Source organism: Drosophila miranda, chromosome 2 (genome assembly GCF_003369915.1).
Source record: "Drosophila miranda strain MSH22 chromosome 2, D.miranda_PacBio2.1, whole genome shotgun sequence".
In the NCBI taxonomy this organism is placed as follows: Eukaryota; Metazoa; Arthropoda; class Insecta; order Diptera; family Drosophilidae; genus Drosophila; species Drosophila miranda.
This window is the reverse complement of record NC_046675.1, coordinates 22,337,550-22,364,380: the sequence shown is the minus strand read 5'-3', so window position 1 is coordinate 22,364,380 and position 26,831 is coordinate 22,337,550. Positions and strand designations below refer to the sequence as shown.

General features: G+C 42.0%; 2 protein-coding genes across 2 annotated transcripts; both read right to left on the bottom strand.

The window, feature by feature from the left end:
- Positions 1-1,913: 1,913 nt before the first annotated feature.
- Positions 1,914-24,565, bottom strand: LOC108157549 (5-hydroxytryptamine receptor 2B). The gene is made up of 8 exons (XM_017289654.2): positions 23,983-24,565; positions 11,398-12,584; positions 7,860-8,084; positions 7,591-7,789; positions 6,676-7,167; positions 3,768-4,133; positions 3,390-3,686; positions 1,914-2,931 (listed from the first exon to the last, which is right to left on the bottom strand). The coding sequence occupies exons 2-8, from the start codon at positions 12,470-12,472 to the stop codon at positions 2,745-2,747; spliced, it is 2,841 nt and encodes a 946-aa protein (XP_017145143.1). The 5' UTR covers positions 12,473-12,584; positions 23,983-24,565; the 3' UTR covers positions 1,914-2,744.
- Positions 19,087-19,983, bottom strand: LOC108157551. Its single transcript, XM_017289655.2, has one exon. It carries the CDS (start codon positions 19,868-19,870, stop codon positions 19,283-19,285), a length of 588 nt encoding a protein of 195 aa, XP_017145144.1. The 5' UTR covers positions 19,871-19,983; the 3' UTR covers positions 19,087-19,282.
- Positions 24,566-26,831: the final 2,266 nt, after the last annotated feature.

Here is a 26,831-nt window from a genome sequence, read left to right as displayed (position 1 = left end):
AGCTACTTCAGGCCAGAAATTTCTGTCTGGAAAACCAAATAGCATTTACCACAAATGACATTTCTATTGTAATCAGTGGCGAAACGCGACTCCTCTGCCGCTTTCTCAGCCTCTCTGCCACACTTGGTTGCGGCTAATGAAGCGGCAAAGTGTTGAATGACAGTCTGTCTGTGGCACACGCACCCCAAATACATACATTACGAGTGTGCCTGAGTGAGTGTGTGGCATAATAAATAAGTTGAATGTCTTTCTTATGAAAATGTGCTCGTATGAACCAACGATTGAGCGATCTCAGTATTTTTGCCTGTGATTTGTGTGTTGGAAAAAAAAACACACAATAAAACAGGCACAAATTTAAATAAATTGTATTAAGAAGGCGGACCAAGGACCACCGAATTGCCAACCTTAAGATGTTAATCAACGCACTTAATACGCAGAAAAGAAAATCCAAGTGCATACGGCAAGAGCCAGGAGCTCTCTCTTCTCTAAGGAGGTAAAATGCCGGCGGTGCAATCAATTTCACGGTGAACCACAGACCCTCCCTCCAGTGCCTGCTCTCTCTCTTTCAACTCTTGTGGCCATATCTGCTCTAAGCCATAAACAACCGTCAGTCAGTGGCAACTTAATTGTAAAAACACAACTTTGTTGTTGTCAGGCTCCTCTCTGCCACTAGCTCCTGGCCTTGGCGACTGGCTTTCGTATCGCCTTAGCGGTCTTAGCTGCCGTCTGCTGGTCCTGGCTCCTTCTGCAAGACATGCAACAGAGGGAATTTGTCAAGGCACTGGCAACTGCAACTTAAAGCAGTCTTCGGCACTCAGTTTCAGTTCCAGTTCCAGTGCCTTCTCCATCTCCGATTTCCGCTTCAGTTCACTTGACAAAGCAAAAACAACAAAAATGAGACCAGAAAATCAAAAGAAAATGATTTTTGGGTGGTGCAAAACTTTCGTCCTTTCAAAGCATTCGAATTGCATTAAATTCATACCAATAATGCAATTTTCATGGCATTTATGACAGAACACAGAACCCCATCTTCTACCGCGCATGCGATTATTGGAAGCTATATCCAAAGTTTTGGCAGGGCTGTCAAGCAAACCGATGTTTCATGTATGGTTTTTATCTGTGTACTCGTGTGGGTGTAAAGAGCAAACGGGAGAGTGACAGAAGTTAGTGGGAGCTTGTGACGTAAAGCACTTAAGTCCGCCTAACACTCACATATCTTGATTAGATACGCCCCAGGCCTGTGCTGTGCTGCGCTGTGCTGGGGCACGTTGTCGGCCTCTCCGTCCCTCGGTCTGTTTCTCTCTGTCTCCCTCGGTTTTGCGGCTTTGCAAATGCAACCGACGGCATTGTCATTCCGGAACTCTAAGCTATGCTCTCTCAAAGGAATTGTATGCCGGAATTGTTGCTGAAAGTAAACACATCCTGGCGTACAATATTAAGTACATATTTGTTTGTCATTTCGTTTGGTGGTGGTGGAAACTTTGAAAAGGGCAAAGCCTTTGTTTTGATGTCCTACGGCAAGTTTATTGGGGGATCGGGCAAATCTTTTGGCTGAGAAACGAGCTGGCTGTAGCTGCTTAAAGGAATTGGAGTAGAAGTTTTCACTAGTAATTAATACGAAAGATATGACATACAAGATGATCTCTGATGGTACTCGCTTCATAAAAGATTCTTCAGCTGTTCATCCTAGAAAAGAATCTTCTCTTGTCATAAACTAAAATAATAATAATTTAAGGAAACACGAAAGGAAATTTGTGTACATTTTCAGATATGTTTGCAAAAAACTTGTGGCATCAAGTCTAGAAAAACACCCCATAAGTATCTCCACCGAACAAGTATTTCCACTCCACGACATCGCTACCATTTTAGGACTGGAAAAACTTGTGTCATTCGAAATGAAGAGAACCATTTCGTACAGAGAAATAGTATATTTCCATTTAATATATAATATATATCAAGTATTGCATTTAACATTAAACTTAGACACTATATAGACATACACAGACATACACAGGACTAAGGGAAGTAAGGGAACAGCAAGGCTGCCTGGACTCTGGAAGAGGCATCGAGTGGGTAGTGGAGGCGTACTAATCGAACTATGTACTTCCTAAACTATTTAGAGGCTTAGCATTCTAATGACTAACAAACACAGCTGCTACACAGGTAATTTCACTAGGTTTTTCAATGCTTTTTCAACTCACTTAAGTTAAAAATTAATTTTAGGTATTCCTTTCCTTTAATCATTTAAAGTTATGTTTAGTCTAGGCTTAGGCTTTAGGCTTAACGCTACAAATACAGTGTGTGTGTGTTCGATTAAAGCTAGAAAATGTTGGCATGGAAATGAAAACACAGGTACAGTCACTTCATCATAAAGCACACTCGCTATCTTTCTCTCTCTCTCTCTCACTCTCTATTCCTGTTGGTCTTTCCTCTATCTATGTATCTCTTGCCGTCTGTCATACAACGATATGATGAGTTTTTGTTAAAGTTAAAGGTTTTTTTGTTACTCTTGCTGTAAGTACAGTTGCCGCAAAAGCCATCAGTTGTTGTCGCATTGATTGTGTTTGGAGTTTTTGGTTTTTGTTATGCATGGATCACCCTGCAGTTCTTTGCTTAATAAGCAGCTAATAAGTACAGTTGCCTCAAGTTCGAGCTAAGTTTTTGTTGTTGTAGCTTCTTCGCTTCATAATAAATTCGTATTTTTTTTATGGTGAGAGAATGCTGGTGGGGTCGGTGGTTCCTTCTTAGCATTCGTCATCGTCGATTGTATAGCTGCCCTGAAATTCACTCAGCGGCGTCGCATTCGCGGTGGATGGCGTCATGAGTGGTGCACCCTGAAAGGAGATTGCCAACGGCAGAGCGGATGGGGCGCACAGGCTCAGGGCTCCGCGTCCTTCGGTCACAGAGCGATAGCGCAAGGGTCGACCGGAACTGCAAGGGATTTCAATAAAAATGATATTAGGTTTTTTCGGTGCAACAATCTCTCATTTTTCTACAGGGTATTCGTATGAAATGAGGGTATAGAAAAACGAACCCAAAAGAACAGACTTTTATCTTAAAAAGTAAAAGAGTTGTGGCAACTCAATATTCCTGTCCTTTTAGAGGGTATCCAAAATCAAATATTTGAATGAGTATATTCTGTATTGAATTTCTTTTATTCTCTCGTTTCTTTTCAAGGGAAATGCCCCCTTTAATCCTGCTGGGCAATGTGCTATAATCCCTCTTCCTAATGGCTGGTCATTCATCTTGCATCGCCTCTTCCCTCCTTTTTTTTATCAATCGAAATACAAATACACGAAAATCAATCATACGTCACGTTGCACATCAATTCCCAGCACAATGCACTCTCCATAGCAATAAATTAGTATTCCACAATGCCAAAAACTTACCGCTCGCAGTTGCATTTGAGCAGACGTATGAAGGCCGCCCGAAATGTCCGATTGAAGATGGTATAGATGATGGGATTGATCGTGGAGGAGACATATCCCAGCCAGAGGCAGGTGTTGACCACATGCTCGGGCACCTGGCACTCGGGGCAGGCGGCAAAAATGATGTTCAGTATGAAGAACGGAGACCAGCACAGGACAAAGGTGAAGAACACCAGACCCAGGACCTTGGTGGCCTTCTGCTCAGTGGCCACTGCATTGGCAGACAAACTATTTCGTTTGCTGCGATTGTTAAGGAACCTAACAAAAAGAGAGATAAACGATACAGTTATTGTCCTGGGGGTTTTCTTTTCCGTATAATTAATTTATTGTTTCACTCACCGCAAATTGAGTGTGGGCGTGGCCACACGATTTAAAGCAAACTTAAAGGGACGCAATTTGTGGCGCTGCTGTCGTTCGTCAGGCTTCGCTGTCGGTATAGACCTCACCTGCTGCTCCAGGTGGTGATTGCCACCTCCGCGCCCGCCTCCGTCTCCACTCTGGTTGTGGTTCTGTCCATGTCCCTGTATGGTAGATATGCTCACTATGCTGGAGCCATTTCCACCGCCTCCAGGAGTTGTGCAGCTCGTTGTCGCAGCTGCTGTGCTATTGCCTCCGCCTCCAGCTCCAGCTCCATTGCCATTTGTTGGGTAACCCAATTGTGGCTGGGAGATGCTGACACGTACAGAGGCTCGTCGATTCGGATGGCTATAAGAAAGTGAAGAGTGAGAGAGCAGGTTTTCGGGGCAAAGGAAGCGGCAGGGCAAAGTCGCATATTTAGATTGTTTTTTTTCTTTTAGCGAGTGTTTGATATTAGATTTGAGTCTTTTGATTGCCTGGGACCCATCCGTTCCGACACCGAACTCAACAGTTGATCAAATTGACTTTTAATGTAATGAAGCAGCAGGAGAGCAGGGACCAAGGACGGTAGAGCTGCAGAGGATGAGAGCACAGGAGATGGTAGCCTTAGGAGCCAAATGTAATGACTTTCACTTTGCTCGGGGTGTGCGAACAGAACCCCTGAACCGTCATGGATCTCTTCCCCATATGAATCCTCTGCCGGGGCTTAGGATCTGGCAATTTAGCTAAATGCTTTGTTTTTGGCAGATGGGGGCGAATGGAAATGGTTTTCGGGAAACTGCACAGCGGAGTGATGTATTAAAGTGAAGTTATGGGTGTGGCACAAAAAAAGTAGTAAACGAAATGCGAGGGATAGAAGTCTTTAAAGAGGATTCAAGTGAATGAAATAAAGTGAAAAGAAAACGAAAATTAAACTGCAAATGCCATTGGTGGAACGATAGCCAGTAACGAGCGTTCAATTATCCAAAAAGTAGAAGAACAAAACTGTAAATGATTTATATTTATGCATCCTAGAATGAACAACGTAACTTAATGAGACGATAATTTCTCAACCTTATGAAACGTACAACTTTCTTTGTTTTTTGTTCCTCTTTCGAAACTAAACTTGCTGCAGGACACAGCGCAGAGTGAAACTAAAAACGATACCAACAAACTTAGCCCTCAGTCCATTCTTTTGAACATCCACCAATGATGAATTTATAATTTGTGCCTGTATGGGGCAACTTTGTCTCATTTTGGATGACAGAAGTCGGGACATCGGAATAAGTGATCTCAACTCTCGGCGGGGGCCAACAAATGCATAGTGCAACTTTTTGGAGGCCAGCTATAATGTGGCAGGCAGCCTTTCTGGCAACTTTGCAACTGTTGCTGCCTCAGCGAATAAAACATAAAGTTTTTCAATTTCTGCCAGCAGCAGAAACAGCAGAAGCATTTAAATAAGCACCGCCCAAGTGGCGTCAAATGTCCAACTAATATTTTGCAAGCGAAAGCGAAAAGTTTTTCCTGTAACGAAAAGTTGTCCAGGGCTCAGGTTCCACCTGCTTGCTGTTGGACTCGTGGCTCATTAGGAATTCATATATTTATGCGCCAACTTGTTCGTCACATAATGCCCAGAAAAAAGCGAGGCGCATAAACGTGACATTCGTCAGTGGCGGCGGGCGACTGAAGCCCCATTCACAGCCCCGGGGCGTGCTTAAGTCGAGGACTTACTTGGGTCTTGACTTTGGCTCTACGTAATTCTCCTCCTCGTCCTCGTCCTCCTCCTCCGCCTCCGTGCTTTGGTTATGCTAAAATTCTGCTGACAACCGGCAAGCAAATGTCATTTGCAAATTTTTGCTGGCATTTTCGGTTGCACTTTGCTTCCATCTTTCGGTTATTTTCCTTTTGTGGAGTTCTGGCTACATTGTCGGATGTGACATTCGTTGCTGGCGTTTCTTGTGGCTTCCCTTTTTGCATTTTATGTGCTATTTATTGTTGCAGCAACAGCAAACACCAACAATGTGGCAAGAAGGGTACCCGGAGCACAGCTGAAGTGCCAGTGCGACAAACCGTTTCGTGTTTGCGTGCTTTTTTTTGCTGTTTCCCTCGCTGCACCGCATGTCGTATGAGTGATTTATGTTCAGGACAAGGCTGGTGCAAAATATGTATACGCCATGTTGTGCGACAGCTTCTGAATGTGCATTTAATTACAAGAGATGATTGTAATTGATTGTTTGCAAGCCAGCCCTCATATGGTGGAACGGAGCGGCTACTTGTGGCAGGGAACGGGCATGGATTCCTTCTCTTTAAGCCAAAAACTTATTGCCACAAAGAAGAGTTACGGAAAGAAATGAACATAATATCACTTGAGGCCAAAACCGAAGTCAACAACAAGGAGCAAAAACCGCTTGGCACTTTGTAGAATGTATTGTAAGTTATGTAAATTTCCTGAAGGAAAGTAGTCGGAAAAACTTGGTCCAAATGGCGCCCTAAGCCGTTTCCCCGGAAGGAGGAGTCGTGTAAAACAAATGTAATAAATATAAAAGCTTTTGTGTGCCCAGGAGATAATAATCATGTTTTTATTCTGGTTCTTTCTGGTCGGAGGAATCTCTTGGCATTGATTAGGGAATTTCGGGTTGTTGTGTTTGGGATTTGTCATTGCCGACGGTTCTGGCCGGTAAGACCGCAATGACTGTTAATTTCATGGATGACTTCGATTTGTGGTCGAGTTGGAGTAGGGACAGTGCTTGACCATAACTGGAGGACCACAGAGAATCCAATTAAAGGTTAATTGTCTCTATGCAAAGGACTCACCGCAAATCAATTCTGTGGAGTCAAATGGCCTTTCTAATTTTAGTTTTTCAAGTGGTTTCCACACTCTAATTAATGCTATGTTGTGGCTTTAGCTTACCTGTCCATTAGATTGGGATTGCCGCCGTGTTTGCGCCAGAAGCTATTCGAATGGGGCCTGTTGGCTCGTATTGAAGACCCGGCTGAAATGCTGCCGGAGGCGGGTGTTGACGAATGACGCAAGATGCCGCCGCCAGTAAAACGGAAACTGTTGCGACCACTTAGGCCACCTCTGGTGGCAACTCCTCCTCCAGTTCCGCTGCTGCTCCCTCCTCCCCCATTGGCCACATTGCGAAAGCTGACAGTTCCAATGCTCCGGCTGCTTGTCGTTCTCTGTTGCATTAATGGACGTTCGCTGGCCTCCAAGCTGTTGCTGCCTCTTGTTCCACCTTCTCGATCGGAACCGGCACCGGCACCAGCACCTCCTGCATTGTTAAAATTTCGATTGCTGTCACTCATGGCCAGGAATTTGTTATTGCCGCTGCTGAAGCTGCTGTGCATCTGTAACTGTTGCTGGCTATGCTGCGGCCTTATGGTGAAGCGTCCACCCAGCCTATAAAAGAAGACACGAGACACAAAAGAGAGGTGAGAGGTGGATCGATGAAGCCTGATTGAGTTAAGGCTAATTTGCAGCGCTTGGCCAGGCTTTGATTGCCCCTCTGTCCGTCAATCAGTAAATGGTGAATGAAAATTGCAACATTTAAGGGAAGATAAAAAAAAAAAAACGATGACGGAAATTTGGTTCCGTAAAGTAAAAGTTCTGCTGGAGAAGGATTCCCTTCTTCATGTGGAATAATTGAAGGATATCGATTGGCTGGACCAAAAGAGAGTTTGATAATTAACATGAAAGTTGGTTTTCATTTCCTCTTTTACTTTTGCATCGGGTTCTAATTGTGTTTCAATGTCAACGTGGACATGGCATTCGTATTCGTGTAGAGGTAGAAGAAATCAAAGCCACTCTTCCACTTGTTCTTACCTTCGGAACAATTCACTCTCTGGATGTTCGGCAGCAAATCGAGCCTTCTTGCGGAGCAGTGGTATGGTCAGGGCATAGGTGGTGACCATCATCAGCATGGGTATATAGAAGGCCACCAGCGAACCAAACACAAAGAAGGCCCGATTGTTGATGACACAGACATTCGGCTCCGGCATAATGTTCTTTTCATTGACCAGACCTGCACACATTGGACACAAAAGATGGTCATTATCAACTAGTAAGGGGTAGACGGGGTCTGCAATACTTACCCAAAACTGTAATCGAGCTGGATACCATCATGGCCATCAGCCAGACAATGGCTATCTTAATGCCAGCCAAACGTTTCGTAGATCGATGACGGGACCCAAGCGGATTCCGTATGCCCAGATATCGCCCAAGGCTGATGAAGCACATGTGCAGGATGCTCGATGAACAGGCCAGAACATCGCAGGTCACATAAATGTTGCACCAGGTAAAACCAAGTGGCCAATAGCCTACAAAACAAGCCAAAACAGACCAAAACAGAGTTCAATTAAGGCGAAAAATGCAATGGCAATCGGAGGAAACCTTTCGTCATCAAACTGCCAACACAAATCAAAGTTAATTAAAACGGCAAAGTTCCGAAAAACTCGTTAGAGAAACCATGAATGACAAAGTGAAATGTGGAAAATGGTATGGAATTGTTTATTGCGGTTTATGTGCATCCAAAGACCAGCCCCAATTGTGGTCGTCAGTACAACTGATAGACGGATGTGCTGGAATATGACACTTTGATGGGCCCAGAAACCACAATGAAAACCGAAGGGAAAGAGTGTGACTTATGGATGAATAGTCAGAAAGAAACTCCTTAACTTTCAATCGAATTTTTTTGATTGAAAATCTCTTTTATTAAATTGAAAAAATTCTCTGTAAAGCAAAGCTTAAATTTGTATTTACAAATATCCAAAATATGATCTATCTAACCACAATTCCACGTCAATTAAACAACATTCTTACGTCAGCGATTCGTTTCCATTTCATTTCATTTCATTTCAGAGCCCGTTACAGACCACTCGACTGACTCATTCACCTTGACATCGATGGGGCTGGAGCGACAATCCGGGCAGAAGCTCGAACACTCAATGGGGGGAAAACAGAACACAGAACAAACTCAATTGCCGCAGCCCAGTCGGGGATATATTTACGAGTAGCTCTCTCTCTTTCTCCACTCAATGGCAAATTCAGTATTAATTAGTACAAATTGCGCTTAAATGCGTTGGGTGTTGGCGAGCGTTGGGCTGGTTTTTACACGCTATTTGGCCAGAGATACAGACACATGAGCAAGAGGGTCCTTGCCACACACACCAATAGAATATCGAATAGAAGCTGCTGCAGGAGCAGGAGGGCAGACCATCATGTCGTATTTAGTTTTATATGCTTGTCACTGACACAAGCAGACGGACGAACGGACAGACAGACAAAAGTGTGAGAGCAAGAGTGTGAGGGCTTTGTCAATGTATTTATTACGCATACGACATGTTGTTCATTCGCTCAACCCCTGAAGTGGCAGAAGGGCAGACATAAAAGCCTGCAAGTAAATGCTAGAATAACTGAAAATTTAATGCCGAAAAGGTCTGCCTCAGTTGTTGATTAAGTCTGCTGGAAAATATTAAATTATTAGCAAGGAAATCATTTTCTATCCTTTCAACATCGGAATTATATCATTCATCTGTGCTGTACCATTTTTCGGCATCGGATCTCTATATTTTCTTAGTTCTTAGAAGATTTTAAAAGCTACCAGGTATCATACGGTCGCAACAGAACCTGCCTCTAGTTTTATATTTATCCATAAACCACTTACTCTATAAAATAATTTTGAATTGCTTTGGACGCCCGAAAAAACAAAAGTTAATGTGACAATGGAAACTCAGGCGAAGCAGAAAGCCAGACCGAAAGTCTGGCCTGAGTTTTCACGAAAGTTCAAAATGGTTTGGCAATGGGCGGGAGGCTAAGCCAACTACGATAGCACCACCAACTAAACAATAAGCAATGTTTATACAAACTAAAATCCACACAGAAGACCGCTGGCTGGCTGGCTGGTTGGCTGACTGGCTGACTGGATGACTGGCCCCATTTTCAGCTTAATTGTTGGGCCGGGGCTCTTGGCCAGGCTAAAACCACACTTAAGGCTTTTAGTTACATTTAGTTTACTGTTGTCGTCTACTTCCCAGCGAGGCACACGGAAAAACATTCGCCAAAAAATACACGCGCACACACACAAAAATATAAACAAACCTTGCCCTCAGCCCTGGGCTTTGGACCCTGAGCCACGCAAAGTGGCGCAATAAAAGGCCAAAATATAAAAAACTGTTGCATAAAATGTGGCGTGGCCAAAGTGCAACCAAAAAATAAACAGAAAGTCCATGGAAATAAAAGATTAAGACCGGAAGGAATATGAAAGGAAAATCTTTAAAGAGTTGTCTTCAATTCGATTGCGTTAGGGTAGCCGTTTCCCTTAAGAGACATATTTCTATAAATATTATCTGAACTTAACATTGGTACTTTGAAAGTACCCTAAAGTCTAATCACAGCTTGGAGAATACATTGAAATAAAACAATAACTTAAAGACCAGTCCTTCTGTAATCTGTTTCCAATTCGAAGTTTGCTGCATTTTCTACAGGAACTAAAACAGCCTTTAGAATATCTCTCCCTCTCTCTGCTATATATGCCCCAGCTAATGGGCAGGACCTAAAAGTAGACTTTACATAAATAAAATGTCAGCACGCAGTGACTAAACTAATGCGCTCTATGAGCAAAATGAATTTTCCCCTAATGTTGTTAATGTGCTTGGACTGGCACTCAATCCATTTAGATGCGATGGGTTTTGGTTCTGGTTGTGCTTCTGGTTCTGGTTCTGGTTATGGCTGTGGGTTTGGTGTTCTGGTTGGGGATCTGTGCGATGAATGTACGTTTAATTTATGCAAACGTTTGATCTGTTTATGGTACGTTGGGCTACCCTGGATGTGAAGCTTGTTGGGTTGGCTGCTGCTGGGGGTAAGGACTTTGTTTCGAGGTTTTATCAGTGTCATATGCAAATAACCCAGAGTTTGAATATGTTTACCGAACATTTTACATATTTAACAGGCAATGAGTAAAGATTTTTTCTTATTTTCAATCAACTGACAAGACAATGTTTTTTTCCCTATATTAGAAGAGAATAAAAAGATTTCATTGAAAACTTAACGGAATACATATAAATTAAAATTTGTTGGCCATGAAGGAAAATATATTAAATTGCTGAAGTGATCATCGGAGAAATAAATTCGCATTTTCCCACTCAAGTTATTACAGCTGTGCTCGGGAATAATAAAACCGCGAAAAAGGAAAAAAATAAATTCTTAATTCAAACATCAGCCAACGGAAAGTCACGCGTTTGTCATTCTAGTTTGTTGCTTCTGGCAACGGCTTCTGGGCTCTCGGCTCTTGCGCTACTGCATTTTGCTATAAGTGAGCCAAAGCGGAAGCAGCCAACGAGGCTAACAACTCATGACAATGGCTTTGATGGCGGGGGTGGAGATGGAAGCGTAGATGGGGCGTAGAGGAAATGGCGTCGAAATAATTCATGTGCAAATGCATTAGACGCTGACTTGCATTGCCACTTGATTGCTGAAGTACACTCGAAGAAAAGAGATGATTGAGTAGGGAGGGGATACTTGAGAGGAAATTTCTAAGTAGGAGGGGTTCGGAAAAGCAAACAGAAGAGATACATATACCACAAGAATATATGATAGGATAAATCCAACAGGAGAATGGAAGGTTTTACTCACCCAAAAACGCTGGTATCGCTCCCATGGGCATCACAAACAGACTGACCAACAAATCGGCTATGGCCAGCGAAAAGAGGAAATAGTTGGTAACATTCTGAAGCTTGCGATCCAATGCGACGGCCAGGCACACTAGAATGTTGCCCAGTCCGCCGGCAAAGATGAAGAATACCACAAACAGGAAGAGCCAATCGTAGCCATGCGGACTATAGTCTAGAAAGCTCTTTGAGATTACAATGTCAGTGGAGGTGGTGGCTGCCGTTGTTGTGGTTGTGGTCAGGGCGGTGTAGTTGGAGAGAATCATATCCAGGCTGGTGCTGGTGCTGCTGCTGCCATTGATGAGGCTGAATGTGTCGTTGGCGGGGCCCATTACATCGCTTAGGTTGAGAAAGGACCAGAGAGCGTCCTCCTGTCCGTTGCCTAGCTCAATTTGAAAGTCACCGCTGGTGAAGGCATCCAATAGACTATCGTCCAAACCCTGCTCCTCCACCCGCTCCCGTTCCCGCTGCTGCATGTGGCATAGAAATGTGTCTTGCTGCTGACCCACCTCACAGAAGAGCTCGTCTTCATCCCCATTCCCATCCTCATCCTCCCTAAGCCTGCTGCAGTTTGAACTATAGCTAACTGTATCACTCGCATTATCACTGAGGGCCTCTTTGATTACCAGTCGAAATTGCTCATACGCCTCATGGACCACTCGCAACAGTCGTGCATTTAGCCTCGACGTGCAGGCTCCCGCCTTCGCCTCTGGCTCCCATCCCATGCCATGGCATCTATAGAATGCTGTCTGCTCGCCTCGATTGAACGTCTGCTTGGTGCACTGGAATGTATGGCTGCTGTTGCTGTTGATGAGGATGTTGCTGCCGTTGCCGCTACTGTTGCTGGTGGGTGGGATATCTGGAGGATAGCTAGTAGCCTGATACGCTTCGCAGTTAATAAACGGCTGCCAGACCTCAGGCCAAGCCGCCTCTTCCAGGCGACAATTGAAAGTGCTCGGTATGAATGTTGCTCCTGTTGTTGCCGCTGCCGCTGCTGATGGTGTCGTTGGTCCATGACCAGAGTCGCTTTGCATCTCCATTTCATTCTAAAGCTGTGCGGCTCACTTAACCACAACAACAACTCTCTGGAATTGCTGTTGTTCGCCTTCCTACTGCCAAGCTGTTGCTTTCTTTTGAGTGCTAAATTATTGCCTGAAAAAAGAGTTTAAAACAATCATTAAATTACATTTATATACATAGAGATGTTAGTTTGGTGCCATTTAAAGCACTTTAACTCTTTAAGAAAAAGGGCTTATAAAGGGTTGTAAAATAAGACTTTTTCTCTTGCTAAAGTGAGGAAAATTTGAGCCCAAGGCTTAGCAGCAAAGCGTAACAAAGAATGAGCAAATATTTACATTTGCAGTTCAGTTAAGAATAACAGAGAAGAACATGTTATAATGTAATATTTAAGGACACATATTTGTATATGCAGTTAAGTAAAGAAACTGACTCAGAAAGTCTCTGTACTCGAAAACTGTACTCAAAACTAACGAAGAAATAATTTAAAACCATAGTTAAACCCTGCAAACATTTATAGGGATTAAATGTGTTTTAATCCATTGATAATATCCTTTTATTTTATTTGTGTAAAAATATGGTTATTTGCAGCCTCCACAACTTTTTTACTGATATTTTCCAAAGGGAATTAGTGGCCAACTTTTCACAGAGTTGCTTAATTAGTCACACAAGCAAAAAAGCAGATGGAAAAAACTGAAAAAAAACGAGATGAAAATGCTCCCACAGAGAGCAGCAGCCATATTTTTAAATATGTTTTTGTTTGGCCTGTCAATAGCCGACAGCTGAAGAGTTGAGCTCAATGGGATGCATCAGATGATGGTGATGCTCCGCCTCCGTCCCCCGCTCCTGCTCCTGCTCCCGCTACTTCTGATTCTGATGATGATGTTGATGACTGTGACTATGACGATGGCAGTGTCAACATGGTGATGCTGCTGACTCGAATTTGAATTCGCTTGAAATGCCACGGCCAACAAAAGGTCCTACGCTCGCCATCACGCTACGCTGTATGTCTTTGAGACACCCTCTTCTGCAGTGTCAGGCGTCAGCCTTCAGTAGTAGAGCTTTTGTGTGGGCTTCACTCCCACGCCTAAAATGGCTTTTCTTTTCCTGGGTATTTAGTTCGCTTTTCACTGGAAAAAATACGCGTATGCCGCTGATCCTGCCGATATAGAGACTCCCACTCACACCCGTGGAAAGCTAATTAAAAATGCACTCGAGCTCAAAGATTGAGCTGCAATTTGCGTTTACATTTTGCAAGGCCAACAAATTTACAAATTTAAATTATGCGCCAAAACTTTGTACAGCAAATTGGCTGCAAATTTTGTCATGCGACAGGCATACAAGGTCCCTGTCCCGCAGAATATTGTTCAATCAAAATCTCTATATTTTTTTTGCTCAGAGGCGTCGCCTGGGGAACAGGAGATCGCGACCCAAAAAAGGGCAGAAACTGCAGGCAAGTGATTTGGGCAATCAACCGCAACAGTGGGAGGATTTTATGGTAGTTGCACTGCACCGGCGGACCTTCACCCACAAAACCACACTCATACACACACACGAATCCGCAATTCTGCCGCCGCCATTTTCAATTTTGGCGTGTGAGAAATTTTTTTCTTTGCTGAACAAAAATGAAAATAAATCCGACTGCATTTGTTTTGGCCCTCAAGCATACGCTTTCATTGTCAGAGAATGCAGGTAATACTTTTTTAGATGGGACATAAAATATTAATATAATTATTTATGGCTTTATTTCAACGCTTTTGTGTTGGAAGTTTTTTTATTCATACGAAATTTGCTCATTTGTAGTTCTATAATTCTGGGCTAGGAGATCAAATTTTCCCTGAAAACTACTTCATTCTCCTCTTGAAAAGCTCCTTCTTCCGCTAGAGCAACCCTAAATGATCTTTCAACCTTAAAACCACTATGAAATCGCTTATTTTTTTCGCTTCATCCATGAGGACATATCTCTAGTGGATGTCTGTTATGCCCGACGCTCATTTCAACCTTTGACTATACTCCTCGGGCACTCTCCACACCCCCAGGGCACTCGTTCTTCGGTCTGCTGAGGATGGCACTAGAAGCGCGTTCCATCGCTGGCTTTTTTTTTCGCAGAGCGCAGTAATTTTGCAATTTTGGTTTTGGTTTGCTTTATGATTTCCAGCCCCTGGCAGCGGGGGAGGTTAGTTTTCGATTGGATTTGTCGCCTGGGTAACGTCAAACCGATGCAGGCCCCCGAAGTGGGCCAACCATTTCACAAAGAGAGAAAGAGACAGAGAGAGAGAGAGAGAGAGACTATAGCAAAGGGAGGGGATATATGTAGGGTGGGACCAAGAATTCCTTATGCATGTGAAATACGCTTTGGCAGTGCACTTTGCCGACTTAATTTGAGTGGCGACTCTCTGTCTCTCTCCATCTCCCGCTGTTCCATATCCATATCCACCTTTACATTCGCATGCCGGGAGAGGCTTTAATGATGTCGCTGCAATTTAAAGTCGAGCTTCAGCTCCCCTATAATGACAGTCAACACTTCTTCCGTTCATGTGAGTGTGTTTTTGTATGGAAGACGGATACATTTTTGTGCAGGCAGCATGGGACCAGGCCGAGTGCCATAATTAAAGTCTCTGTTTGCAGAAAAATAATGATGTCGTTCTGCGGGCCGTCGCCAAAACAAACCTTTGTACAATGCCAGGCCGTAAAAGGGGGACAAAGTCTGTACGAAATTGAGAACTGAAAGGAATACCTACGAAAATAAGATAAAGCTGGCTATTTGGGGAGTAGAAATGCTGGAAAATATTCATATATGTAGGTTGCAACACTGCTTATACGTAATATAATAATCTCAGCATTTAATTTATATACCCTTTAAGCAGCATACACGGCATGTACTCATTATTTGATATACGACAAAACTAGAATTAAAACCACATAAAGAGTGCGGGAAAAACTTGTTTCACTGCCAATTTGATCGGACCATGACGGCCACGAGCAAACATTGAATGCAAAACTACAATAAAAGCAGGAAAAATAATATTTGTTTGCTTGTAATTCAATATTTGTCTTATGGTTTATGTGTCTCGAGCGCACCGCTCGACCGACTGATGAACACAGTATACGTATCGATTAAAAGTGGAACTTGTACTAGTCCTCGTACTTGCGCTGCCCGCCCCCAGTGATCTGTGACTAACAACCTGGTCTCCATTTCTTATTTCTATTCTATTTCTACGAGTGGTTGACCAACTGTATTAACATTGTTTCCTCGCTGATGTCTATTGTTCGAGTTACTGTTGCTGTCGTGTCGGCACTCGTGGGTGTGGTTTAACTTGCGGTTAATTATGCAATTAATTATTAACGGGCCGTTGCATTTTGCATTTGCTTTCCTCTCGTCTCTTTCACACTGTTTCTCTGGTTTGAAATTTCACTTTGTTTTTAGAGAAATACTTCATTTGATGGTTATGTTTACTGAATTATAATACCCTTTCGGTTGGAAGGGGCATGACCAAGGGGGCGTATCGTATGGGATTACAAATAAATTAATTGCAACACATTTCTGCCGGCCCTCTCTGTAACAGAACACTTTTTGGCCCCTACCGACGCGTACAAAAGATGATCCAGAAAAGACAGCAACTTAATTGGAAGTGGGTTCTGGTCTGAGTGATTTGTCAAAAGTGTCGTTGCTTCAGTCCTTCAATCCCACTCCTAAGCCACCACTCCTCCACTCCACCCATCCCTCATCATCAATTACAGCATGTCCGACAATCAAGTGGCCGACAAGAATTTTCGGCGAGAAAACTTCATTAAGCGGTTTATTCGTTGGCCTACGGCTACAGTGCGCACTCCCCAGACGCCACACAAATGAACAGTGAACGATATTCTCGTAGATGAGTACGAAGGACGCAGGAAAATGGTTAAGGAAGAGACCCTCGTACTGCTGACTGTCTCGCCTGGTATGCAGTTAATGAAGAGAAATGGCCAAAAGTGTTTTATAAATGTTTACCCTTCAAATTGCTTTGGCTTTGCTATGCGGGTATACAGATTATGGGTTGGGGTTTGGCAATACAATAATAATTGATCACTAATTTAAGGGATTTCCGATAGGATTGGTCTCCCTGCGATTGTCCCAAAGTTTTCTCTTGAATTCATCCAACTTTCTGTATTCATTGGAGGCTGCGAAATGCATGTCCCACTTTTGAGTAGAGCATCTGCCATTCCACTATACAACTTTCAATGAATTTTTAATGTTGTTCTTTGCTATTGCTTCCTGTTGTTGCTGCTGCTGGTGCTGCTCTTTGGTGCTCTGGCTTTTGCGGTTGTGTTTTGCGGAAGTGTGCATCAATAAATTTTCGTTTTTTACGTGTTGGTATTTTCGGCATTTTGGGTATTTTTTTCGGTACATCGCGCCACACGCATTTTCCTAATAACTTGTAGGCTTTAATGGCTATGCCAGTACTAAGATATGGAGCAAATCCCCATCTCCCCCCGAAAGTATATACATAGAGGGAGATATATGCCTGGCTATTAATCTGGCTGTCTGGCGACTGCGCGTCCGACCCCCGAAATGTAAATGAACCGAAAGAGTGCACTAAAGTTGAACGAAAAGATATTCTTGGCTCTTGAAATATGCCTGGCACGTTGCAAACCAACACCGAAACCCAAAACAAATGAACCCAAAAAAGCGGCGACAAATAACCGGAGCAGATATGAAAGATATGGAATGTGCAACGTGCATTGAACTGTGTGGTCCTGCTCCTCTTGCCACAGGAATGGAGAGAGAGAGAGAGAGAGAGAGAGAGAGAGAGAGAGAAAGAGCTTTATTTTGGCAGTGCAGGGATTATCAGAATGAATTGCAAACAAAACGGGATTTTACACTGAATATTTTAACAAATGAAATCATATTTTTGGCATTGTACCCTGCAGTGAAGAGATAGGGTATATGGGTGGCAAGTAGATTTGTGGTAGAGGTGGAAGGAAGTGTTTGGAATACATATACTCTGTGAATTTGAATAAATCGAAGTTATTCCATCGACGGTGTAATGTGAGAAGAGGTAAACTCATAGTCGTAATACTCGCCTTTAGCATCACTTTTATCTGCATTCAACAGCCAATAACTATCTTAGTCACAGATCAAGTAAATTAAAATAAACATATTTGATTGGTGAATATTTCAATTGGTTTCACTTTTTCCCAATCAATTACCACACACACAAACAACTGCTGTCAATCAGCCAGAAATACGAGTATGAGTGCATACTCGCATAGAAAATCTACATGCGAATGCTGGGCGACACTGACAGCTCTCAACTATTTGCCTGGTTTATCCAATAGCTCAATCAAAAACGCATCAGATATCGCTTGGCAAACGTTTCTGTCATTGAGTGCTAATAGCCGGCTGCCACTTGACCTCGCAGCCACTTAGCTCTAGAGGGAACGATGAGGTCTGTGTGTCATCTGGAGATTCAAATGAAAGGTTCTAGTATTCACTATTCTTGGCTTGAATTGAATTTGCATAAATAATTGCAAAACTGTTCTCTTTGCTTTAGGAGCGGTGATAATTTAATGTTGAAAATCCAATTTCCCCAAAAACGGAAAACAACATCATTAAGAACTTCTGGCATTCCGGCTATGCTATGCGAGAACATTTGTTCCGCAGATTTATGGCGGAATGTCTAAGGCCCTATTTTACAGCACAGCCCGAAAATGATTATTTATACTCGTATGTGTGTGGAAAATCAGTAAAAATAAAACAGGAACAACTCTGGCCTCCCACAAGAAGTTGGAAGATGATTTAGGGCCTTGCCAATGCATATGGAATGTATTTTTGTGTGAAAGAAAGTTTTGAACCAAACCGGAAGAAGAATACTCTTGAAGTATTATGGGAAAGGGTTCTCTAAACCTAGAAGGAAATCTGTTACTGATAGTTAACAATGCTTATCCCTTCTCTCCAAGCCCCAGCCCAGGCCCCACCCTAGACAAAAGGCCAACTTAAGTTTCAGCTTAAGCCCATTCATAAGGTTGCTTCCCTGAGAGGTGGCACTGTGAGTATGAATCCCTATATCCTATGGCCGCAGAGACATAGCCAGCCCCGTCCTGCTTGTGTCCTTAGCCGTGTCATTTGGTAGGTGGAAAGTGAAAGTTGCACTAATGCACATTGAGCCAGACATTGTGGCGCAAAGTAGTTCAAGGCTCGCCGCAGAGCCAAGTCTTGTCCTTTGCCAAAACCTGGTACTGCACTTTACTCTTCCCCCACCCACCGGGCCGGGCCACTCACTTAGCAGAGTATTTTCACCTGAGATGCGTTTAAAATGCCAGGTATGAAAAGCTGCAAGTAGCTTCTGTACTGAAACATTGCGCATACGTCATGTTGTGCACAGAAATAGTTGTACATAAGCAAACAGGCAGACAGGGTGGTAAGAAGAGTGGGAGAGGGGAAGAAACCAACGCGTGTTGGTTTTTTATTTATGCATATTTCACTTTCTGGCTTTCATTTTAGCCATGCTGTTGTCATTCATTTGTTTGACAACGTTTTGTGTTTGCTGGCAATCAGCCAAGGCTAATAAAAGAACGGCCTACACGTCGCGCATAAGCTAAATAAAATCATTCTCAACCGACTGCAACTAATTTGCGTTGAATTAAGCCAATTGCCTGCGTTTAACACGTTTTATTTTAAATTAAATAGAACTGATGCGAGTATAATTAAAGCCAGAAAATAGTTTGTGGTGTTTGCTCGGTCAAATGGTTTACAATTTATATGATTGAATGTGATTGAATCTTATTGGACAGTGTTTTGGCTTCAATTGTCAAATTATGTCAGTGACTCGCATCGTTCTTGGTTTGTCCATTTAGTCCATCGAAGGCGCAGGCATATTCTCCTGCTTAGCTTCGATGTGCACGAGATCTTTGGGCACTCGAGTCGACTTCGGCCTCGAGTCTTTTGGTTCTAGCTTTGAGATTGCTTTGAAATGGTTGGTGAATATAAACGAATGATAGCGCTTGGCCAGTGGTTCACACTTTAGGGTCTCGTAGGGATTCTCCCTATAGCAAGTGGTCAGTTCCTTCTCCATCTGTTTAATTTCGCCGTCGAGGTCCTCGGTCCATTTCATCGGTGTGCCAAAGAGCTCCTTCACACGTTTCACAGATTCATGGAAATGGCTCTCCTCCATCTCCACTGCGCGCTTCTTCCAGGGCCAGTCCACGGGTTCCACCTCCGGGACCTCCTTCGACTGGTGCTCCAGAGTGGATGGAGCGTCACCCGAACCGGAAACAGACAGGATCTTCTTCTTGCACTGCTCGCAACTCCCAGATTCTCCTGAAGTCTTAGCCATTTCCTCCCTGGCCTGCTCAAGTCGCTCCACCACCTCGCGAGAAACTTGGAATAGATTGGGATTGACAATTTCTGCGCTCCGGGGCTGGCTACTAGTAGCACCCATTTTGTAATGTATTTTTGCGAAACTTTTGTGCTACAATTTCTATTATTTATTATTTGTTCTGAGAGACTGAAGACTAAACTTATTTAAATTGATTGTAAATCCTTGGGTAGAGAGACTTACTAAAATTTGGACTTGTTTTGAAAAGCAAATTCAGACTTGAATAAGGGGTGTATGCCTCCTATGAGAGCTGTTCCTTCATTAGAGATTTGCAGCTATTCTAAAAGGTGGTTGGAAGATACTGTACAGCAGTGCCAATGCATCTTGAATGAATTTTTGTGTCAAAGAAAGTTTATGCATGCCACAAAAGTTTGAATACTCTTAAGGATTATGCAACTAGTTAAAAGTTTTCCGGGAAAGTTTTCTCTCAAAAATTGTTTTGGAATAAGACTTTAAAATGTTATGCTAGAATTCAGGAAACATTGAATGATGGTTCTTAACTGAGTATTTCTGCCTCTCATGAGGTTACTCATCTTTTATATGTTCTGACTTTAAGCATCTTTAAAGAGCATTCTATTTTTATTGCAATTCAAACCGTTTCCATTTCAAATTAAGCATCTATTGTCTCCTGTTACACATGTTCTGCGACGCGTTTGAATAATGAAAACTTTTGCAGCCATATACGGTTCCAACGTGCCCCTGTGTCAGTCTGAGTCTCTGTTGCTGTTGCTGTCTCTGCCTCATGCCCCATGCTCTACCCCAGACACACTCCCTCGTTGGCGGTGTCTTAATTGTGCTGTCAATCATTTTGCATATTTGCACAAATCCAACAGAGAAATAAAAGGAAACACAAATGAGCGCGAAAAAAGTAAAATAAAATGAAAATGTTTGATGGCCAGCGGAAACACACAACAAATTGTGATGGGAAATGAATTTAAATACAAGTATATGGAAAATAAGGAGGCTGAACGAAATGACAAATCATGGGAAACCTGCTGACGGGCAACAGCAAGAGGTCGCACTTATTGAATAATTTATTAATAATATTTATTGATTGTTGGTGCTCGATTGCTCGATAGCTCGTGATTGCAATTTACACAGCAGCCAATTAAATGATAAGCCATCAATTAGCCAAAAGGCAGCATAGCATATGTACATAGACACTCGCATATCTTTCAACTACCCGTTTGGCATAAGAATGTTTGGACAATTGCTCAAAGTCAGCAGCGGCGAGACGATTAATTGCTGGCGTCAGTTCATCGATCGATCGGATGGATAGATATCAGAGGCATAGGCCCGGAGTTTGACCCGGACCCCACAGACAACTTGTTGTTTTGGCATTTCAGTAATGCCCAACTAAACACATTTTTGCTAAACAAATTAGCAAGAGGATGGACTCACTGGAATGCAAATTTCTTTAAAAAAACAAGGGAATCTATTGATACAAATTTCTATATTAAAAACTACCTGGTAATATATTTCATAAAAATAAGTAACGTATACAAATGGTATCTATTAAATATTAAATTTATGGGACTATTACTATTACAAGGAAACAAAGTTGTTTTCTGGACTAAGATTTTGAGGATAATATGCTTTGGTCTGATTTATCAAATCAGTATATTGAAGAGGATAATATCAACAGATTATATAGTAAACATCTTTCAATTACAGGGTACGCCGCACTTCCAATCTCTAAGGCTTAGCTTCCCCATTTGTATGTTCTGAATTTATGCATCCGATTTTTGATTGGATTTAACTCAAAAGTTGATAGAAAAGTTGTTTGGGGCATTAAATTGTTTGCACCGCTGGGGAACAGTCATAAAATATACCACTTTACTTTAAGGCGATTATATAGTCAAATCATAAGGCTATAGATATGAAATGTGTGGGGGAGAGGGGGATTTCCATGAATGAATTTATATTGAATGCAATATCCACGCTCTGGGCTCAAAATTGTGCTTCTTTTTTCGTTCAATTGTTTCAGATTGCGTACATATACAGACATAAATCTATAACGAGTACGAGTATCTTTGGATAAATAGAAAGGAATGAGGCCCCCGAGAGAGATAAATGCTGATACTTGTGCTTGAATTTATTTATTTTTGCCTGCCGCACGCCGCAGTCTACCATGAAGACGATGATGGGATGGTCAAAATATTTAAGAAATTTGATTGCCATATAAAATATGGTTTGTGTTGATTGAATCTTGATATATGTACGAGTACAAGTAGGTCCATGCGGACATGCCTGATCGATAACCATATGAGCAATGTAAATTTGCAGTTGAAAGATATGAATATATATGTACATATATCTATCAATATATTGTTGAATGTGTTTTTGTAAATCAGTTTTGGATTTGTGTTTCGGCGATAAACAAAATAAGATCCACTGAAGTGCATAAAAGATACAAAAACACATGGAATGAATGAATGAAAAAAAAAGGAATTTCATGCATTGAATTCCGAATAAATTGGTATGAATCTTGAACTTGAAAAACGAAAATACATAGTTCCAGAACAGATGCAAATCTTTCCCTGATTAATGTTTTCTCTTCCACAGTTCTACAAATTATGGCAAGCCATAAGCGATGTCCTTGAGACTTAGACCCGTCCCCTAACCCATCTTTCGTACCTATTTCATTGCCAAAATCTGTAGCTTTACTTTTACCCAAACCACTTTAGTAATGTCCCACACTTGAGCCAAAAGTGTCATAACTTTCATGCCTGTTGCTGACAGACCCTCAAAGGCGGGCATAAAACAGGCTCAAAGCTGGCTCAAACAGTCTGGCTCTCAGAAGGGGCTCAAACACCTCGGAAAAGCCAGAAAAGCGATAGAACAAAATAGAATTACTGTCAGGTAATCAGCGGCAGTTTATGTTCATTTGGTCCACTAAACTTTTACGGCCGTTCCACTTATCTGCCCGAATTTGTCTACGGGTCCCACACAAAATGGCAATCGCTTCATCTTAATGACAGCTGTGGTCCTGATAGGAGGATCTGCCCGTCCCTAGACCTAGGCATAATTTCAGCCATGTCTCATTAAAACTTTACGCACATCAGCAGGATCTGCTGGAGCAACAGTAGCAAAAAATCCTAATAGTTTAATTTCCTGACAAGCGACCAAAAAATAAAAGCAAATGAACATGAAAAGGTGGAAAGGTGCAATAGGAAAGGCCTAGGTCTCGGGAGGAAAGACAAAAGGTAACCGAAAACAAAGAGAAATGGCAAACATTTCGGTTTTCGGTTTCTTGGCAATAAATCTTGTTTTTGCCTTTTGCTGACATGTGAGTAATCATGTGTGAGTCGGTCCACAAAAGGTTTTGGGGGCTAGATGTTAGATCTGTGATACGGGATACGGAAAAGGACGAACGTATACCGGTTGAGGTTCGGACCTAACTTTAAGTTAATTTTCTTCGTTTCGCTTTGATCCCTCTTTTAAAAAATCGCATTCCTAGGTTTTCCCATTTGTCATTTCGCTGTGTGAGTTACTGGAAATTGTTCCTGTTAATGCTATTTGCTTTTCATTGCTAATTCGTATTCGTGGGTGATTCACGGTGAGACGGGCACAACCAGCGTGAAAATTTACATTTAATTACGTAATGAGAGGTTTGGGAGGGGGGCACCATTTTTTACACGAATTTAGCTTTGCTTTGATTTCCGGCGGTTCTTCCTTCCACACACAGTGTTTTCGTTTTCTATTTGGTAATGCGCACGGAGGAACACCCATATCTTACACCTGCAAAAGCCCTTGAAGCTATTTTTTTAAATTAATTTGCATTTGAAACAATTGCGTGCCCTGTTTGCTTACTATTTAACTTATTTTTTCGCTTTTTAGCTTAATTAAACTAGCACGAAACGTGTCGGGCATTTAGCTTTAACAATGGACATTTACGGGAATCGAAACAGAACTACGACAACGGGTTTCTGAGGAAATTAAACTTCCTTTGAGGATGTTACGGATAGTTCGAGGCAGTCAGCAAACTGCATTCAAATTGGTAACAATAGATATATTGGATGATAGATTTTTAGGGTTTAACTAAAGAAAGAAAGAAGTAAGGAAATTCTGATCAAAGGGGTTCCTATTTTGTACCTCTAGCATCAGTTCTTAGGCTTATAAGTGTATACAAAAATATCAGAAGACGACCTTGATTTACTGAAAACACAACCTACCTTTTTATAGATTCCAAGGATCGAAAAATGCGGCATACTTTGAAAAAATAAAATTTTCTTTATTAAATGTTGATGGCAATAGGTCTTCTGTTTGTTAAACCACATTTACAATTTACTTTAGGCTTTCTAAAAAAGCACACACTCGAACTACACACGTGTTTGAGAAATGTTTTCTCATTATTTGTATATTTGCATTTGGTTTTTGTGTTTTGGTTTTATTTTAGCAGTAATATTTTGTTGATTTTTCATTTATTTATGGAAAGAACTGCAGTTGACAGGTGCCGCTGAATAGCAAACAAACATTTTGCACATATTTATTTCCCCATCTCATTATTAAATTTTGCTCACAAAAAAACACATTCATTTTAATTTTTTATCAACCATGAAAGGTGTGGATAATTGGCTAACCTATTTTACACAAAACGATGAGCTTATTTTAAAATAATTTTTTGATATACTTGTTTTAATATTATTTTTATTGAACTTAAATATTTGTTCGAAATTTACACTGAACTTTGATCTTTGCTCGAACTATTTTTTAGATTTGAGTGGGAGGAGCACGCTTTTGCTGGCGAACGCAACGCGGCAAAATTTCAAAACAAACTGATTGTGCGAATTTTCCAAACTGGTCCATTGGGTCTGAAAAGCAAGTGGAAAACAGTCGCAGTCGCAGTCGAAGCTGCTGTCGGCGTTGGCGTCAGCTTCACGCTCTCTCGATGTGTCTCTCTCTCTATGGTGTGCTCTCTGCTGGGAAAATAGTGGGAAATTCTCCTGACTTTGTTTGGGAAATTTTCCAAATAGACTGACGCCGCTTTTCCTGTCAACCTCTAGGGTGTCCGAGGGGGATGGTGCGGTTCTGTTGCCGGGTTAGATGATGGCCACGTGCTTTGGCTCCATGGCTGTCAACATTCGGTACGTGCGGCTGCCATTCCTCTCTGCCTCTCTTTGCCCCCTAAAACCGTGCGTATTTTATGAATGAATTATATACAGAATAGCAGAAAAAAATCATTAGAGTGTTAGATGGGAGATCCTATGGTGGAGGTCTCAAATGTATGCTCTCTACTTCAGGTAGGACTCAATTTAATTGGATTAAGATATGTATTCAATGAGCTTTAGCTAGAAATATTACAAGGTTTCCCTTGGATTTAGTTCGAACCAACAGCAACACCACTTCCGTTTCCCCTTCGTATTCGCCGTCTTATTTTTCTCGTTTTTTATACATATATTTTAAATGTAATTTATCGAAACGTGCATTGGTTTCTCTATACATGGCAAATGGTAGAAATTTCGGTGTGTCAACGAAAAATAAACATACACTCCCACATAAAAGTATGCACATAAATGTACACATATATTGTGTATGTTATGGACGTGTTTCGAATGTTTCATGTTGTTCGGGGGCCACACACCATTTTGACATTACTCCTGGGTACCAAAAGATGTAAACATATTCGTATGGTTGCTTTACAGCGTCGGTATTTAATAGCTGGCACTGATTTCCTCTGCTGACAGAGCGGAACACCCTTGGAAAATGTGTCCATGTGGCCAGGTGGAAAGGAAAATTTGGCCATAACATTGATATAGAGATGGAGAGAGAGCGTTTATTCTATTGATTGTAGAGCCCCAAGATCCCATCGAAGGCCACAACTTATCCGCTACATCATGCACGTCAGTTTTACGTGCCTGCCATTTATTTATTGGTTTATACAGAACCCTCTGCCTCTCTCTCTCTCTCTTTCTAAGCAAAATCCTCTCTTTATGGAGGTTAACTGTTGCTTGCCCTTGGTTGCACATTCGCGTTGCATTGCCAGTGCGACACGTGTCCCGCTGGGTGCCATAAAAAGCTGGCTAGTGAAAAAAAGCTGAAAAGTTGTTCCAGCGTGCCACCGCGGCGTATGCGTAATGTGAGATGCATTTGCATTGCCTTTCCCCCTCTCGGTTTTTGTCTGTTTGCCACAGTCTGTAGCTCCGCTTGCCACACACTCTGTATCTTTCTCTGTCATTCGAAGACAAATTTCAATGGCAGCCGCAGAACCAACAACAGCGACAACCATTTGATGCGGTCGAGAGAAAGTCTTATTTAATGGTTTCTATCTTGTCTGAATTGCCTGCAAACAAACATTGACACCTCCACCACTGTTTGCACAACCAGCTAACAGAGGGGCGTAAACAGAGGGGTTTCGGCTAGTTTAGTTATTCATTTCACTGTACCACCATATGATGCTAGCCTCGTAATCAATTTGAAAGCCTGAAAATTCAGATTAAATTCGAAATTGCCAGTTTTCCCAACCCTTTTTGAAATAATTTAGGGCACGGCGGTGGTTGAGGGGGGAGGTAGATGTCTGTGTTTTGGGATTCCCGCAACTTCTGTTTTCGATGTCTTTGGTTTTGTTTTATTTACCAACAAATGTACCAAGCAGCTGCTGGGCTAATGGCCGAGAGGAGACCAATTTAAATGCCAAGAAGGATGGCCTAATGACGTCAGATGTCTGGAAAATGGATTTCGAGGGAGAAGGTAGCTATAACTTAATGTCTAAAAGAAGATTTCGAAATTTCCAGCAACTTTCACACTTCAATCATACAAATTTGTGTTAAATATTTGTTTCTGGATAATTATCTTTATATTCCATACATATTTCAAGATATAGAGATCCTTCAGAGAAGGGAACTTTTGCCAGGATGGCATGAGACTTCTTTCCATGAACTAGAAGCATAGGAAGTCACAAACAGCTCAACAGCTTGCCTGGTAAAAAAAACTTTAAAATAACTTTCCTAGAAATTCGCATTTCAAATGCTCTCTATAAGCTTCTATTTATAGCTATTTCCTCTACAGACTTTTTATGAACCAA

Bases quoted from the DNA above. Each gene is read 5' to 3' on its own strand.
- LOC108157549 (XM_017289654.2), bottom strand. From the start codon at position 12,472: ATGGAGATGCAAAGCGACTCTGGTCATGGACCAACGACACCATCAGCA. The intron at 8,085-11,397 runs GTGAGTAAAACC...CTTGTTTTGTAG, and splicing joins AGCGATACCAGCGTTTTTGG to GCTATTGGCCACTTGGTTTT. The intron at 7,790-7,859 runs GTAAGTATTGCA...CAATGTGTGCAG, and splicing joins CAGCTCGATTACAGTTTTGG to GTCTGGTCAATGAAAAGAAC.
- LOC108157551 (XM_017289655.2), bottom strand. From the start codon at position 19,870: ATGGGTGCTACTAGTAGCCAGCCCCGGAGCGCAGAAATTGTCAATCCC.